Below are 16,625 nucleotides of genomic sequence, written 5' to 3' on the forward strand. Positions count from 1 at the left end.
TCCTCCAGGCATTCACTACCTTGCTCTCATCTCTATTAAAGGAATTTGTGCACCGTAAGGTAATTTTGTGCTTTCCTACCATCCTTCCCTAGTACACATTGAGTCTCTCCGGGGAAAGTAGCATATTCTAGTCATCTTTGTCCCAGTGTCTGTACAGTTGTTGGCATGTAGTAAATGTGGGCTAATGCATATCATGGAAAGGACCCACGATGTCCAGGTTTATTTTGATGAAATAGTGTGGGTTATAAATGCGGGATTGACTCTGATGCCACAATTGCTTTTGATGAAACAATGTGAATTATAAAGGCAGGATTGGCTCTGAAGCCAATCTCTGACTGCTCTGGCATAGAACAGACCTGCTTGGAAGCCCATTTTATTTATTTATTTTTTTTAAGATTTTATTTATTGGGGCACCTGGGTGACTCAGTGGATTAAGCCTCTGCCTTTGGCTCAGGTCATGATCCCAGGGTCCTGGGATCAATCCCCGCATCGGGCTCTCTCTCAGCGGGGAGGCTGCTTTCTCCTCTCTCTCTGCCTGCCTCTCTGCCTACTTGTGATCTCTCTCTGTCAAATAAATAAATAAAATCTTAAAAAAAAAGATTTATTTATTTGACAGAGATCACAAGTAGGCAGAGAGGCAGGGAAGCAGGCTCCCTGTTGAGCAGAGAGCCCGACGTGGGTCTTGATCCCAGGACCCTGGGATCATCACCTGAGCCAAAGGCAGAGGCTTTAACACACTGAGCCACCCAGACGCCCCTGGAAGCCCATTTTAGAAAGAGAAGCCTAAGAAATATTTCACTTCTCCACTCCACACTATTTGCTGTTTAGCCTCCCCATAGAATGGTGGCTCTGGGAAGATGATGGCAGGACCATAGGAGCTGGAACGAAAGGGATCAGAACCTAGTACTAATACTTCTCCAGAAGGTAGGGAATGAGCAAGAGAGACAGAAGAACTGTGTGGGGCTGGTTCCAGTGGGAGGACAGAGATGAGGAACTGAAATCTGAACTAGGAAGTACATATCTAGCTAGATTTTATATTCCAGAAATTCAGATGTCATGAGAATTCACCTGTGTGCATAGGCCATTCAGCTGGGTAGATCTGGGTTTAAATTGCAGTTCTGTCTTTTACTTGCTGGATGACCTTGGCCATTTGTCCATATTTTTTGAGCTACGGTTTCCTTTTTTTTTTTTTTTAAGATTTTATCTATTTATTTGACAGAGAGAGACACAGCGAGAGAGGGAACACAAGCAGGGGGAGTGGAAGAGGGAGAAGCAGGCTTCCCGCTGAGCAGGGAGCCTGATGCCGGGCTCGATCCCAGGACCCTGGGATCATGACCTGAGCCGAAGGCAGGCGCTTAAAGACTGAGCCACCCAGGCGCCCCTCCTTTTTTTTTTTTTAATTGTTTTTAATTTTAATTCCAGTGTAGCTAATACTCATGATAAGTGTTCTCTTTGATCCCCATCACCTATATAATCCATGCCCCTACCCACCTTCCCTCTGATAACCATCAGTTTGTTCTCTATAGTTAAGAGTCTGTTTCTTGTTTTTTCTCTCTCTCTCTTTTATCTTTGCTCATTTGTTTTGTTTCTTAAATTCCTTATATGAGTGAAATCATGTAGTATTTGTTTTTCTCTGACTGACTGACTTCACTTAGCATTATGCACCCTAGATCCATCCATGTTGTTTCAAATGGCAGAATTTCATTCTTTTTCATGGCTGAATAATACTCTGTTGTGTATATGTATATACATAGATGTATATACACCACATGTCCTTTATCCATTCATTATTTGATGGACACTTGGGCTGTTTCCATAATTTGGCTATTGTAAATAATGCTGCGATAAATATAGGGGTGCATGTATCCCTTTGAATTAGTGTTTATATATTTTTGGGGTAGATACCCAGCACTGCGGTTACTGGATCATAAAGTAGTTCTATTTTTTTTTTAAGATTTTATTTATATATTTGACAGAGAGAGATAACAAGAGAGGGAACATAAGCAGGAGGAGCGGGAGAGGGAGAAGCAGACTCCCTGCTGAGCAGGGAGCCCAATATGGGGCTTGATCCCAGGACCATAGGGTCATGACCTGAGCCGAAGGCAGACATTTAACTGAGCCACCCAGGCTCCCCAGATAGTTCTATTTTTAGCTTTTTGAGGAACCTCCATTCTACTTTCCACAGTGGCTGCGTCAGTTTGCATTCCCACCAGCGGTGCACAAGGGTTCCTTTTTCTCCACATCCTCGCCAACACTTGCTGTTTCTAGTGTTTTTGATTTTATCCATTCTGACAGGTGTGAGGTGATACCTCATTGTGGTTTTGATTTGCATTTCCCTGATGATGAGTGATGTTGAGCATCTTTTCATGTGTCGAGCTATAGTGTCTTTATTTGTAAACAAGGATAACAATAATGAAGATTAAAGTCCCTCCTTGGAGGTGGGTCCAAGTGGTGCATGTCTGGGCCTACCACAATAAATGTGTGTATGGAGATCCTAGTTTATACTTGGTAGTAGTATACAAACACACTGTTCTGTACCTTAGGTTTTTGTTTTTATTGTTATTTGTGTGGAGGTGTTGGAGGTTGCAGTGTGTGCTGGAGGTTTTTCCTTATTAGCACAGATAAGTCCAATAGATGGCTTGTAAAACTGTGGAAATCTGTGGTCCTCCTCGTGCCTGGTTGTATTTGCCACTCATCTCTTTCTCTGTGTGATCCACATTAGAAAACTTCAAAAGGATTATTGGCGTTGGAGGAACAAGTGAAAACCAGAACACTGTAAGAATGTATTTTGTCCTCTTATCACCAGTGGTTATACGAGGAGACAATTTCTCAAAGGAAGATAGGTAGTGGGGAGTGGATATAGTCCAGGGCCCAAATGGAGAGAAAAAGAGGATAAACCGAGTCATCCAAGGATCAAGAAATAGCTCCTGGCTCCTTAAACCAGCAAGAGGCCTGCTATCCCACATATTCCTAGTCTTATGGTGGAGAATTTGTCTCCTCATGTGTGAGGATCTGCCCTGCAGGAGCTTTGAAACAGGTTTTTCTTATTTTCTGTCATTTAGGTGGCATTCTGCTGAGTACCAGTCGGCACTACAAGACAAGGCCTACCCATGGCATTGGAAGATACAAGCACCTAGTGAAACCACAGGAGGTAAAGGGAGCTAGGGTCCTTTAGAAGAGGATAGTGTGCAACTTTTGCAAGGACTTGCATAGGGTGGATAACATTAGAGGTAGATAATATTGGGGTCCCCCCCCTTTTTTTTTTAAATTTTATTTATTTATTTGACAGAGATCACAGGTAGGCAGAGAGGCAGGCAGAGAGAGAGACGAGGAAGCAGGCTCCCTGCTGAGCAGAAAGCCCGATGCGGGGCTCGATCCCACAACCCTGGGATCATGACCTGAGCTGAAGGCAGGGGCTTAACCCACTGAGCCACCCAGGTGCCCCTTGGGGTCCCCCTTTAGTCCTCTCCAGTTATTTCATTTGGAAATTATCTACAGTGAACTGTTTTGTTTCTACCAGCTCTCAATCTTGTCCCTACACCAGGTTATCGCGGTGAAAAGCCAGTGATTTGGTTTTATTACTTGTGGTGCTTTAAAAAAACACCTTCTTAGTACTTATTTCAGCATGGACCTCACAGTAAATGATATATTCTCATTAAGTTGAATGAATGGTTTGTGGCAAGTAGAGGCGGATTGGTATTTTCAGCCAAATAGTTTTACAGTATTTGCAGATTTAAAAGATGTTTATATTCCTTGCATCCATTATCAGTGATAACTGGGAGTTAGTTCTCAGCATTTTAAGATTATTTAGCCCATTTCTTAGGACTCCTAGAGCTGTAGGATTGCTTCTATGGTTAGATTTCTGGGCATGTGCAGAGGGTTTTGCAGTGAGGTGGACACAACACCGGCCTGAAAGTCAGAAAGTCTGGTTTTGAGTCAGATTCTGTCACTTCCTATAAATAGTACGGTTAAGAAACATTTTGCTTTTCTACCTAGGGAGACGTCAACATCACCTTTTCCTCTTTGGTTTATTGTAATGTTCTATGTAACCATGATCATTTCCCACCACCCCTTTCTCTCCTTGGCAGAGGTCAATACTACCGCATTTGGGTCTCAGAAGCCACTAAACTTGGGGTGCCTGAGTTGCTCAGTTGTTAAGTGTCTGGCTTTGGCTCAGGTCATGATCCAAGAGTCCTGAAATCGAGCCCCGAATCAGGCTCCCCGCTCAGGGGGAGGCCTGCTTCTCCCTCTCCCACTCCCCTTGCTTGTGTTCCCTCTCTCTCTCTCTCTCTTTTTTTTTTTTTTTAAAGATTCCATGTATTTATTTGACACAGAGAGACACAGCTAGAGGGGGAGCACAAGCAGGGGGAGCAGGAGAGGGAGAAGCAGATTTCCCGTCGAGCAGCGGGCCTGATGTGGGCCCCCATCCCAGGACCCTAGGATCATGACCTGAGCCGAAGGCAATGACTGAGCCACCCAGGTGCCCCTTGTGTTCCCTCTCTTGCTGTGTCTCTCTCTGTCAAATAAATAAACAAAATCTAAAAAAAAAAAAAAAAGTCACTAAGCTTGCCATGTTCTCCTGAGCATCCTCCTTATAGCAGGGAATTTCATGAGAGGATCATTGCCACATCTGAGGCTTATAGTTAGGCAGCCTCCCGGCAGGAAATAACCCAATTAAAATTGTTCATTTTTAGTTTATAGTGGGAAGAGGGCTGAATTGGGAACCAGGAAGCTTGTAGGCTTAGTTATGCCACTTATTACATCTTCATGGCTTTGGATAATTAACTTTAACCCTCTGGACGTTGTGGGCCCTGAAATTATATGTAAAACTTTTTTAAAAAGATTTTATTTGTTTATTTGACAGAGAGAGATCACAAGTAGGCAGAGAGGCAGGCAGAGAGAGAGAAGGGAGGAAGCAGGCTCCCTGCTGAGCAGAGAGCCTGTTGTGGGGCTCGATCCCAGGACCCTGAGATCATGACCTGAGCCAAAGGCAGAGGCTTAACCCATTGAGCCATCCAGGTGCCCTGTAAAATGTTTTATATGTGTAATTTTTTTCTGGGAAGAGAGTCCATAGCTTTTATCAAAGTCTTCATAAAGGCTAAGAAACTGGATTAGAATATCTTTTTGTTTTGTTTTTTAAGATTTTATTTATTTGACAGAGAGAGCAAGAGCAGGAACACAAGCAGGGGGAGTGGGAGAGGGAGAAGCAGGCTTCCCACCAAGCAGGGAGCCCGATGCTGGGCTTATGACCTGAGCTGAAGGCAGATGCTTAACAACTGAGCCACCCAGGTGCCCTTAAATTAGAATATCTTTAAGAGTCTTTCAGCTCTGATATCATGTAATTCTGTGATGCGCTGAAACATTTATCAAACGTCTATCATATGGTGGGCATTGTTGAGGGTGCCTTGTCTATTCAGAGTGGGTTGTAATAAAATTTTAGAGGATGAATGAACAAGATCGTGTTCACGCTCAGACAGCTGGTAAATCATTAGAGGTTAGACACAGATAATTACACTCTTCAGCAGAAAGTGACAGGTGCTAAAAGGAAGATACAAAGTGCTATTAAAATTCAAAAGAAGGAGTGATTTACACCCTTTCTGAGTTGTGACACCTTTGAGTAGTTGTTGGAGATGTTTTATTTTGTGATATCCCTCTTCTAAAAGTCCCATATAAATTAGTAGGAAATAAACTTCATTTTGTTTGGGTGTGTGTTCTTTGGTTTTTTTTTTTTTGTTAATTTCTTGGGATCCTCCATCTTTTATTTATTTTTATTTTATTTTTAAAGATTTGTTTTATTTGTTTGTCAGAGCGAGAGAGAGAGAGAGAGAGAGAGAGCACACACATACAGAGGGACAAGCAGGCTCCCCGCTGAGAAAGGAGCCCAATGCCGAACTCGATCTCAGGACCCTGGGATCATGACCTGAGCCCAAGGCAGATGCTCAACTGACTAAGCCACCCAGGTGTCTAGGGATCCTCCATCTTAAGAGATAATTTTCTGCATATGCCATGCTCTTACACACTCTGTAGTTATAAAAGGAAGCTTAATGCCATATTAATGCCATCTGTCCTTATATTTCTCCCTAGTTTCTTCTCCCATCTCAGGGATGGATGAGTTTTTCCCTAGTTTCTTCTCCCATCTAGGGAGTTAGAGCGTAATGCTCTAACTGCATTGAGCCTCTTGGCTTTTATCCGAATTATCACACTGTTTCAAGGCCTCACAAGCTTCTCTATGAAACATATACTCTTTCAAGGCTGTTCTGTCTACTTGGAATATCTTCTCCCTCTTTTCACTTGGCTAATGTATCCTCAACCTTTAATTTGTAGTGAGGAAGCAGGATGAGGAGGGGGAAAATGATCCTTCCCTTCTGAGAAAACTTCCTGGATTCCCAGCACTGGATTACTTGTCCTACCATAGCTCCTAGAGTTCCTTGTGCTTCCTCTGTATATGACTTACTGCTCTGTTTGAGTGGTCTGTTTGATGACCATTTCCCCTTCTAGCTCTTTCTCCTCAGTTTGCAGCAGAGGGCCTGGCATCAACTCGAGGACAGTAAATATTGATCGAGCTTAAGCTGTGCTTACTAGAGCTGCCCCAAGGTTTTGTAAATCAGAGCTGGCAAACACAACCCACTCTTTGCAAACAGCTGGCTCCAGATGACCTTGGTTGCTTGAAGGGAGGGATGCTCTCTTTGGTTAGGGTTGTAGACTTTCCTCTGATGTCATTTGTTGTCCCTGGGTGGCTAGTCAGATAGTAGTGAAAGCTGCTGCAGGCTCCTTGCTTCCTGCATGGTTCAGTACATGAAAGTTCTCATCTGCTAGCTTGCAGAGGCTCTATCCAGGTCCCTGTTTCTTCTCCCCTATTGGGGAACTGGACTAGCAAGGCTAGAAGGCCCCCTTTCTCTCCCTAAACAAAGATCCTAGAAAAAAAAATAAGCTCCCAGATTCCATTTTTTTCTCTCTTGAGCCCCACATCCCTAAGACAAGAGTTAATTCTCATGCGCCAAGTGCCCAGACCTTGTCCCATTTCTGCTGGTGTAATCTTACATGCTGTTATGACCCAGCTTGACTGTGGCAGTGAGGGATCATGCTTCAGAGCTCATCTCTAGACCTAGCGCTGTGTCTCAATGTATAGACCTCATTATTTTCTCAAGGGCCCTGAATCATTCTGCTGAATTTATTTATTTATCTTAAATCTTTTTTTTTTTTTAAGATTTTATTTACTTATTTCACAGAGAGATAGAGAGCACAAGTAGGCAGGGTGGCAGGCAGAGGGAGAGGGAGAAGCAGGCTCCCTGCTGAGCAGGGATTTCCGAGGAGGGCCTTGATCCCTGGACCCTGGGGATCATGACCTGAGCCGCTTAACCAACTGAGCCACCCAGGCACCCCACTCTGTTGAATTTAAAAGGCTTCAGATTGTTTGGAGTGATTTTTATTTCATAGAAATAAATGTGTAGTCCTTCATTTTTTTTTTTTTTTTTTTTTTAAAGATTTTATTTATTTATTTGACACAGAGAGAGAGATCACAAGTAGGCAGAGAGGCAGGCAGAGAGAGGTGGGGGAAGCAGGCTCCCTGCTGAGCAGAGAGCCCGATGCGGGGCTCGATCCCAGGACCCTGGAATCATGACCCGGGCCGAAGGCAGAGGCTTAACCCTCTGAGCCACCCAGGCGCCCCAGTAGTCCTTCATTTTTGTAGAGTGCCAGGTTATTTCTCCCAAGACCACTTACTTGCCCTCAGCTCTTGTCCTGCCTTCAGTCTTGGGGTAATAACAATCCAAGAAGTAAAATTGCCAAGAGGAGGATGTGGGAGAATGGGATGGACACAACATAAATTGCTGTAAGTTTATAATAATTGTCCTGTGTTCTATTTTCTAGGACCCAGGGGCAAGAGAGTAATATGTATCTTTTGTAATGTAGACCTCTTTATAGAATGGCTGCCTAAGAGTCAAGATGTCTTTTCTCTTGGAAGCAGTTTGCACTGTTGACATAGAGGAGGTGTCTGTCATTTATGACACCTATTTAGTTTGTTGTAACACCCATAGATTAGCTCCCACAGCCACAAGTCTGTGAGGAGACTGTGGCATCGTTCCCAGAAAAATCAGCAGATCAGAATCACTTTATGGTGACAGCCCCAGCTTCCTGGGAACAGAAAGATGGGTCTTTGCCAGTGCAGTAACTATAGGGCTAGCCATGGGTTATAGGACTGATTTAGGGAAGAGTTGTTTTAAATTATCGTCCACGTTTTCCCTCAAGTCTACCTTCTGTAACTTATTGAAAAGAAGAACCATTATTGAGCATCTACTATATGCCAGGCACTGTGTGAGCACAGATGATGCTCGGGTGAATGGGACACAGTTTTTTCCTACCAAACGCATACAGTGGGCTAGGAAAGATAGTGCTCAAGAATGTAACTAACTACACGTGGTAAGTGCTATACTAGGGGAATGAACTAAATATCAAGAGAACAAAGTTAAGGAAGCAATTCTCCCTGAAAGGGTCAGTGAAGGTGTTTTGAAGGTCACCTCAACAAACATTTCCTAAATGGTGCCTGCATTCATACATTGAGTATGTAAAATGAACTGGCCTTCAAAGTATCCAGCTGCTTGGGGTACACTGGGAAGCACTGGGGCTGTAAAGAACATGCAAGAGTTTCCCAGAACTTTTCCAGATACAGAGAATGATTCCTGTGATGACCTTAGTCAGCCTGTGCCATTAGAGTGCCCTCATCTCCAGCCCACCAGTCTCATTCTGCCTTGCCTGTCCTGCTGAGTTACAACCATGTCAGAGTTTTAGAGGGAGTCATGTTTGATATGAATAATAGCAGTGATCCCTTTCCATTTTCAAAGTGCCTTCACATCCATGGTCTTGGTGCCTCTCAAGCAATATGCCCTTGGAACATTGGTGATTCTCGAGCTGAGCCTCGCCTCAGGTGTATTAAGGGCAATCTTCCACATTTTAGAAAGATATTAAATTCATGAATCGACTTTCCTAAATTTCAAGTTTTTCTCCCATCACTTTTACTTGATGAAAACAAATATTAACAGAGAGACTCAGATATATATTCATAGTTTTTGAGATGTAGAGAACTCCATTTATGTAATATAACCATGTTTTCTGCTAGTAAAGTCATTCTTGCATATGATGAAAGTATAGGAATGAGGAATTTATGGTGTTTCACAAAGAGAAACATGATTTTTCTTAGGCTCTTTGCAGCCAACAAATTGGAAAACGATGCCATTTGATTCACCAACTAGTCTGTCAGATAGACAGGGTAGAAAAGGAAACTGATTAAGGGGCATAAATGATTTCTCTGTGACATGTATTTGGTGAAGATGGAACCAGAACCAGAGTTCAGTTCAGTTCAGCTCAACATTTAATGTGGAGAAATAGAGAAATGAATGAAATGTAGTACCTTCTTATAGGAATTGAGGTGGTAGTTTGGCTGCCATCATATAGAGAACCACTTAATCAAGGGGCATAAACAAGATAGAAGCTTATTTCTCTTCCACATAAAAGTGTAAGTAGATATTCCAACTTTCGGCTTTGCCACACTTATCATACTGCTTCTATCTCAGTTTTGAGATGGCTGCTCCCGCTTCAGCCGTCATGTCCACATGCCATCAAGCAGGATGGAGAAAGGGAAAATAGTGTGTGTAAGCTCTTATCTCACTGGCCAGAACTTAGTCACATAACCATACCTAGCTGCAAGATTGTTTGGGAAATGTAATTTTTATTATGAATGGTTATATACCCAGCTAAAATACAGCAGTTCTGTTATTTTTTTTTACTTCGATTTCTTTAACGATTTTTTCATGAATAAAGTTTGCCATCCATAGTTGTCTTCAAACAGTTATGTTATTAAAGGAGAAAGGGGGAGTAGATATTGAGGAAACTGGCAGGCTCCGCACACTTTCCTTAAAAGGAAGGACAGAGGTTGAGAGAAATGTTTTGGAATTAGGCACACCTGAATTAAAGATTCACCCCTGATGATTACTAGGTGTGTGTCCTTGTGTACCTTCCTTTACTTTTCCAAGCCACAGTTTCCTTGGCTTTATATAGGAATTCTATTTCCCAGTGTTGTTTTGAGAAGTAAATTAAATAAGAGAATTTTAAGAACTTAGCACAGTGTCTGAAACATAGAGCTGGTAGATGGTGATGATAATGATAGCGTTAGTCTGTTTTTTCACAATTCCATAACATTCTATCTTCCTCCCTCAAAACATGCATCTCCTTATAATTACTTGTTCTGTATATGCCTTTCCTGATGAACCGTAAGCATTAGTGAGCAGAGACAATGGCTGTCTTCTTTCCTATCCTGTCCCTGATCCTAATCCTGCTCTTGCTCATCACTAGCAGCCAGTATTTGTCGAATAAATGAGTACATGTGATTGAGAGTGGTGTATCAGGGGGAGGATTTGCTATGGGAACACCGAAGAATAGTACCTAACTCAGCCTGAGAAATTAGGGAAGGCTTCCGGGATGAGTATGAGCTGAGTCTTAAAAATAAATAGGAGTTGCTCACATTATGCCTGTGGGGTGAAGAGTCAAAGGCTCTGCAAGGAGGGGGAGCCTTCTGGGTGAAGGTGGGGAGACACTGACCCTGAAGATGCATTTGAGAAACTTTTAGGAGTTTTTTTTTTTTTTTAAGATTTTACTTATTTATTTGACAGACAGAGATCACAAGTAGGCAGAGAGGCAGAGAGAGAGAGAGAGAGAGAGAGAGAGGAGGAAGCAGGCTCCCCACCGAGCAGAAAGCCCGATGCGGGGCTCGATCCCAGGACCCTGGGATCGTGACCTGAGCTGAAGGCAGAGGCCTTAACCCACTGAGCCACCCAGGTGCCCCTTTTTAGGAGTTTTTTAATCCTGGAGTTTAAAGTGGGTACTAGGGGATGAGGGACCATGAAACCTGAGGAGTAGGCAGGTCTAGATCAACCCTTTCTAAAAGATACCATTTATTAAGTAATGACTCTATACTTGTAAGTGTCTCTGCTAACTGCCCTTTCAGCTGTACCCACCCGAGGTCATTGCTCTTGGTTTCTCCCTGGAGAGTTAATCAGCATGGTGCGGCTAGGTGGCTTGTGTTGAACTTGCCTTGGGAGGTGGGCTGCTCTTTATGATTAAATTGAGATTTGTTCTTTCATGTGTGTCTCCTCTCTTTGTCTCTGGACTGTGAATTCCTCGAGGCCTGGAACTGTTTCTTTGGTGTCTTTCCTGAGTTCTTGAATCAGCACTTTGCATAAATGTTTTATCTATAAAGCATGCCAATAGAATACCAGGAACATGATTACCTCCAATTTATAGTAATACTGATGTCCTATTTGTGTACATTACTCAACCTTTTTTAAAGATACCATTTATTGAGTGACTTCTATATACCAGATGTCATAACTACTATGCACTAGGCTTTAAAAGCATTATTCCATTTTAAAGTATTATAGTTCACTTATCACAGTGAGCACTGAGTAATGTTTAGAATTGTTGAATCACTCTATTATACACATCTCTAATATATCACTGTGTGTTAACTCTACTGGAATTGAAATTTAAAAAACTTAATAAAAAAAGAAAGTAAAAAAAAGGCCTTATTCCTTTTATAGTATTATAAATGGTATATTTTTTATTTAATTCTCAGATATCCTAGTTTTTTTTTTTTTTTTTTTTTTTTTTTTTTAAAGATTTTTTATTTATTTATTTGACAGACAGAGATCACAAGTAGGCAAAGAGGCAGGCAGAGAGAGAGGAGGAAGCAGGCTCTCCGCAGAGAGCCCGATGCGGGGCTCGATCCCAGGACCCTGGGACCATGACCTGAGCCGAAGGCAGAGGCTTTAACCCACTGAGCCACCCAGGTGCCCCAGATATCCTAGTTATTAAAGACCTTGTTTGAGGACTCTAAGACTCAGAGAGATTCAATGACTTGCCTAAATGGCTAGTAATTTCCAGAGCCAGCATTGAACCAAGGTTGGCCAGAATCCATCTGATGTCTATGCTCTTTCCATTTCACATAAGTTTACTATTTCAAGCTTTACAAGAACGTTAGGTGTTCTAGGGGAAGAAACTGACACATAGGTCATTCAGTGTCATCCAGTGACTAAGCAGATAGGCTTTAAGTCGGCTTTTCTTTGGCTTCCAAGTACAGTGCTTTGTGTGGTACCAGGCTGTGCCTCTTGGTCATCCCAGTCAGGGCCAGGCCTTCTGTCTGGTGCTATCTCCTGAGTGTGGCACATTGAGTTATAAACACAGTCACTTGATTTCTGTACACCTCATAGCTCATTATGTGTTCAGAGTACCATCACCATTTGGTCCCTAGGTGTCAATTTTTAAATTTTCATCACCAGAATTTCTAGAGGCCAAATACGCTGCAGGCATATCTGCTTTTTCATTTGCAGATTAGGATGATACTGTTCCTTCCCAGTTTTCCTGCCATGAAGAATGCCACCAATAGTGATAGGCAGACACTATCACTTCTACAGAATCTAGAGGAGAGATCCTGGGCTTGGGGCCACAGACCAGCTTCCAGCCATGGATGGACATAAAGTGGTTACCTTTGCCATTTCCTTACTGCTGTGACCATAAACAAGTCATTTCCCCCTTCTGGATCTCAACTTTCCCCTTGGATAAAATTAGGGAAGGAAAGAAGGAGAGACTGTATTATCTCTAGGAGCCCTTGCTGTTATAGTAGCCTGTGAGTCTAATCTGACTCTTTTTTCTGCTCTTTCCCAGCAAAGTTTCCCAGTAACCCTGGGCAAGTAATGTGCTTTCAGAGGACCTCAGTTTTCTGTCTGTAAAGTATGGATAATAATATGGACATTTCTTTACAAAAATGGTTTAGTAATTTATCCCATGGCCTATTTGGGTGATCATAGTGCAGTCCTACAGGGATCTAAGAATGGCTGCCCCGGGCTGTCACACACTGAATCCAGGTCAGTCACAGGAGTGCCAAAGTTTGATGGTGGACAGTAGTCCATCGTTCCTGCCACCTTTCTCCTAGCTTCCCTTCCTTTCCTGCCTGACTCTCCTCTATGTGCAGTCAGGGTGGCCTTCCCCAAACATGACTCTAGTCATGTACATGCTTTGCACAGATATCTTTAATAACTCCCCATGGTGGTTATAAGGGCGTGAACTCAGGCAGTAGGGATAGAAAGGAGGGGATGGATATGAGAAAGCTTGTACAGGCAAAATTATAGGAACTGGTGACTTAAATGCAGTCAAGCCCTCGCTGGGTATGCTGACCCTGGCTCAGAACCGAAACATAATGTCACAATGGGGTCCTTATAATGTGGAAAGGTCCAGGCATATCTAGGCCAACACAGAAGAACAAATGAGATGCCAAGAGGGATACTGGAATCAGCTTTTTCTGTTTTGTTTTGTTCCCCTAAAGCAACACCTTTGAAGAGCCCTGGCATTTTCCCTGGCTATAAAAGCCTCCTAAAGGCTTTAGAGAAGCTCCTCCCCTCTCTCCTGGAAAATTTTAGCAGCTCCCCATTGCATTCCAGCGTTAGCATTCTTCACAGCTCTGACTGCAGTGCTGAATGTCTTGATGAAAAGTCTGGATCACTGCATTTGGCTACGAGCGTGGTAGGCTCTGAAAAAGAGAGAACCAAACTCCTATTCTTTGATGGTTGGTCTCTAGAGTCTGGGTTCTCACTCATGGCAAAGTCTAGGTCCCTGGGATGGCCACCACTGTAAAGAACTTTAGAAATAAGAAACTGTAAGATGCAATATTATATAATAGAGGAGTGGATAAGATCTTTATCATAAAGATAAGAAATCCAGAAACTCTAAAGGTTATAAAAAGTTTAGCAATGCAGAGACTACAGTGGAAAAATCCCTGCACTGGGGGTTAGAAGGTCTGGGTTTTAGTTCCTAGGATCTGTCTTGACTGGCTGTGTCACTCTGGGGGACATGTTTAATCTTTCTGGGCTTCATATTCTTCCCCGGCAAAGATGAAGAACTGGGACAAAATAATCTCTCAATGCTGTCCAGTTCTAAAATTCTAAAATTGTGATTCATTGCATGTTTTCTTTTTGCCAGTCCCTGTGCTAGATAGGAACATAAAAATGAAAATAGCAATAGGGGTGCCTGGGTGGCTCAGTCAGTTGGGCGTCTGCCTTTGGCTCAGGTGGTGATCTCAGGGTCCTGATGTTGGGCCCTGCTTCGGGCTCCCTGCTTGGCTGGGAGCCTGTTTCTCCCTCTCCCTCTGCCTGCTGTTCCCCCTGTTTGTGCCCTCTCTCTCTGTCAAATAAATAAATAAAATCTTTTAAAAAAAGAACATGTTTCTTTTTAAAAAATGAAAATAGCCAAAAAAGTTAATATATAGAGTATTAAATTATGTGACATGGATTATATAAACCACTTTACATAGTGTTTTGTTCAGTTCTCAGAACATCCCTGTGAGATCGGGTCTGTCACCAGTCTTGTGAAAGGACCATTTCTTGGTCCTTCCTCTGCTCCCCTAGATTGGGCCTCTGCTATCTTCGACTGACCTAGGGAGCAGAGATGGTAGAGAGCCATTTCAGGTGCTCTGCAGGAACATTCTTCTGTGGCAACCACTAGGCTGTTGGCTGTTAAATAGGAGTGACTTAAGAGATAGAGAATTTGGGGGAGCTGGGTGGCTCAGTCAGTTAAGCGTCCGCCTTCAGCTCAGGTCATGATCCCAGAGTCCTGGGATCAAGCCCTACACCAGGCTCAGTGCTCTGCTGGAAGCCTGCTTGTCCCTCTCCCTCTGTTTGCCACTCCCCCCACTTGTGCTCATTTTCTCTCTGTTAAATAAACAAGTAAAAAGTCTTTAAATAAATAAATAAATAGAAATAGAGTTTTTTACCCTTTTTCTTAAAAGAACTATTTCTACCGAATAGCAAGACTTATTATAAATCTCCAATAAGTAGGAGATGTGGTATTGGCTCAAAGATAGACAAACAGCCTAAAGGAACAGAATAAAGAGTGCAGAAACTGATCCACATACCTGTGTGCACTTATATGACAAAGGTGACACTACCGTGCAGTGGTGCTATGTCAACTGGACTGGATGATCATGTGAATAAAAACGTTCTTGACTTCTGTTTCACATCATACACAAACATCACTTAAAAGTGGATTGTAGGGGTGCCTGGGTGGCTCAGTGGGTTAAAGCCTCTGCCTTCGGCTCAGGTCGTAATCCCAGGGTCCTGGGATCCAGCCCTTTGTTGGGCTCTCTGCTCAACAGGGAGCCTGCTTCTCCCTCTCCCACTCCCACTCCTTGTGCTCTCTCTGTCTCTCTCTGTCAGATAAATAAAATCTTTTAAAAAAATAATTGAGTAGGCAGCTTGCAAAAGAGAGTATCCAAATGGAAAGGTGTTCAGGCTCAATAGACTTAAAGGAACTGCAAGTGAAAACCAAATTCATTATCACTTCCTACCAACCAGGATGGCTAAAACCAGAAAACCTGACTACACTAAGTTTTGTTTTGGCAAGAATGTAGAGCATGTAGAACTCTCATTAATTCTCGAGGGATACTAAATTGGAAACATCTTTGTAAAACTGTTTTAGAGTACTTATTAAAGATGAACATATGCATACTCTCTAAGTCAGTAGTTCAGATTCTAGGTATATCCCCAATAGAAATGCATACATGTGTTCACTGAAACATATGTACAAGACCATGGGTAGCAGTACAATTCGTTATGGCCCCACACTAGAAACAACCCAAATTTCCATTGATTGTAAAAAAGAATAAATTGTTGCATATTCATACAATAGACTGCTAGAGGAATGAGAAGGAAAGAACTATTGTTTCAGCTAATACATGATGAATCTTACAAATATAATGAATGAAAGAAACCAGATATAAAAGAGAACATAATGTATCATTCCATTTCCATGAACTCTAAAAACAGGCAAATGGTTTTAGAAGTAAGAATAGTGGTTATCAGTTTGGGGGCAGGAGTTTTGGGGTGTTGATAGTGATCTATTTCTTATTCAGGATGCTTATGATACCAGTATTTTCACTTTCTGAAAATTCACTGAGCTGTGTACTTATATATGCATTTTTTCAGTATGAATATTATATTGCAATAAAATTTTCACTAAAAATTTTTTTTTTAAGATTTTATTTATTTATTTGATAGAGAGAGACACAGCGAGAGAGGGAACACAAGCAGGGGGAGTGGGAAAGGGAGAAGCAGGCTTCCCACTGAGCAGGGAGCACAATGTGGGGCCCCATCCCACGACCCTGGGATCATGACGTGAGCTGAAGGCAGATGCTTAATGACTGAGCCACCCAGGTGCCACAACTAAAAAATTTTTAAGAACGTAGTAGATTTTTGGAGCACCTGGCTGGCTCAGTTGGTAGAGCATGTGGCCCTTGATCTCTGGGTTGTAAATTTGAGCCCTACTTTGGGTATAGAAATTACTTAAAAATAAAATCTTCAAAAAAGAATAGTGGAAGAACGCCTGGGTGGCTCAGTTAAGCATCTGAGTCTTGGTTTTGGCTCCGGTCATGATCTCATGGGTTGTGAGATCGAGTCCTGCATCAGGCTCCATGCTCATAGGGGAGTCTGGTTGAAGATTCTCTTTCTACCTCTCCCCCCACCCACATGCACACACATTCTCTCTCTCAAATAAATTAGTAAATCTTTTTTTTTTATTAAAAAAAT

The 16,625-nt window shown here is 42.5% G+C and overlaps 1 protein-coding gene across 3 annotated transcripts in view; it reads left to right on the plus strand.

Annotated features, from left to right (window-relative positions):
* Nucleotides 1-16,625, plus strand: part of MRPL48 (mitochondrial ribosomal protein L48) — a 56,614-nt gene that overhangs the window by 23,320 nt on the left and 16,669 nt on the right. For all 3 annotated transcript variants that reach the window (XR_013967603.1, XM_080817685.1, XM_080817684.1), the window contains one exon: nucleotides 3,063-3,151. Coding sequence is in view for 2 of the 3 variants with exons in the window: in XM_080817685.1 (XP_080673811.1) it covers nucleotides 3,063-3,151 (89 nt within the window). In the remaining variant the exon portion in view is untranslated. The remainder of the gene's footprint in view (nucleotides 1-3,062; nucleotides 3,152-16,625) is intronic.

The sequence above is a fragment of the Martes martes genome (assembly GCF_963455335.1).
Source record: "Martes martes genome assembly, chromosome: 10".
Classification (NCBI taxonomy): Eukaryota; Metazoa; Chordata; class Mammalia; order Carnivora; family Mustelidae; genus Martes; species Martes martes.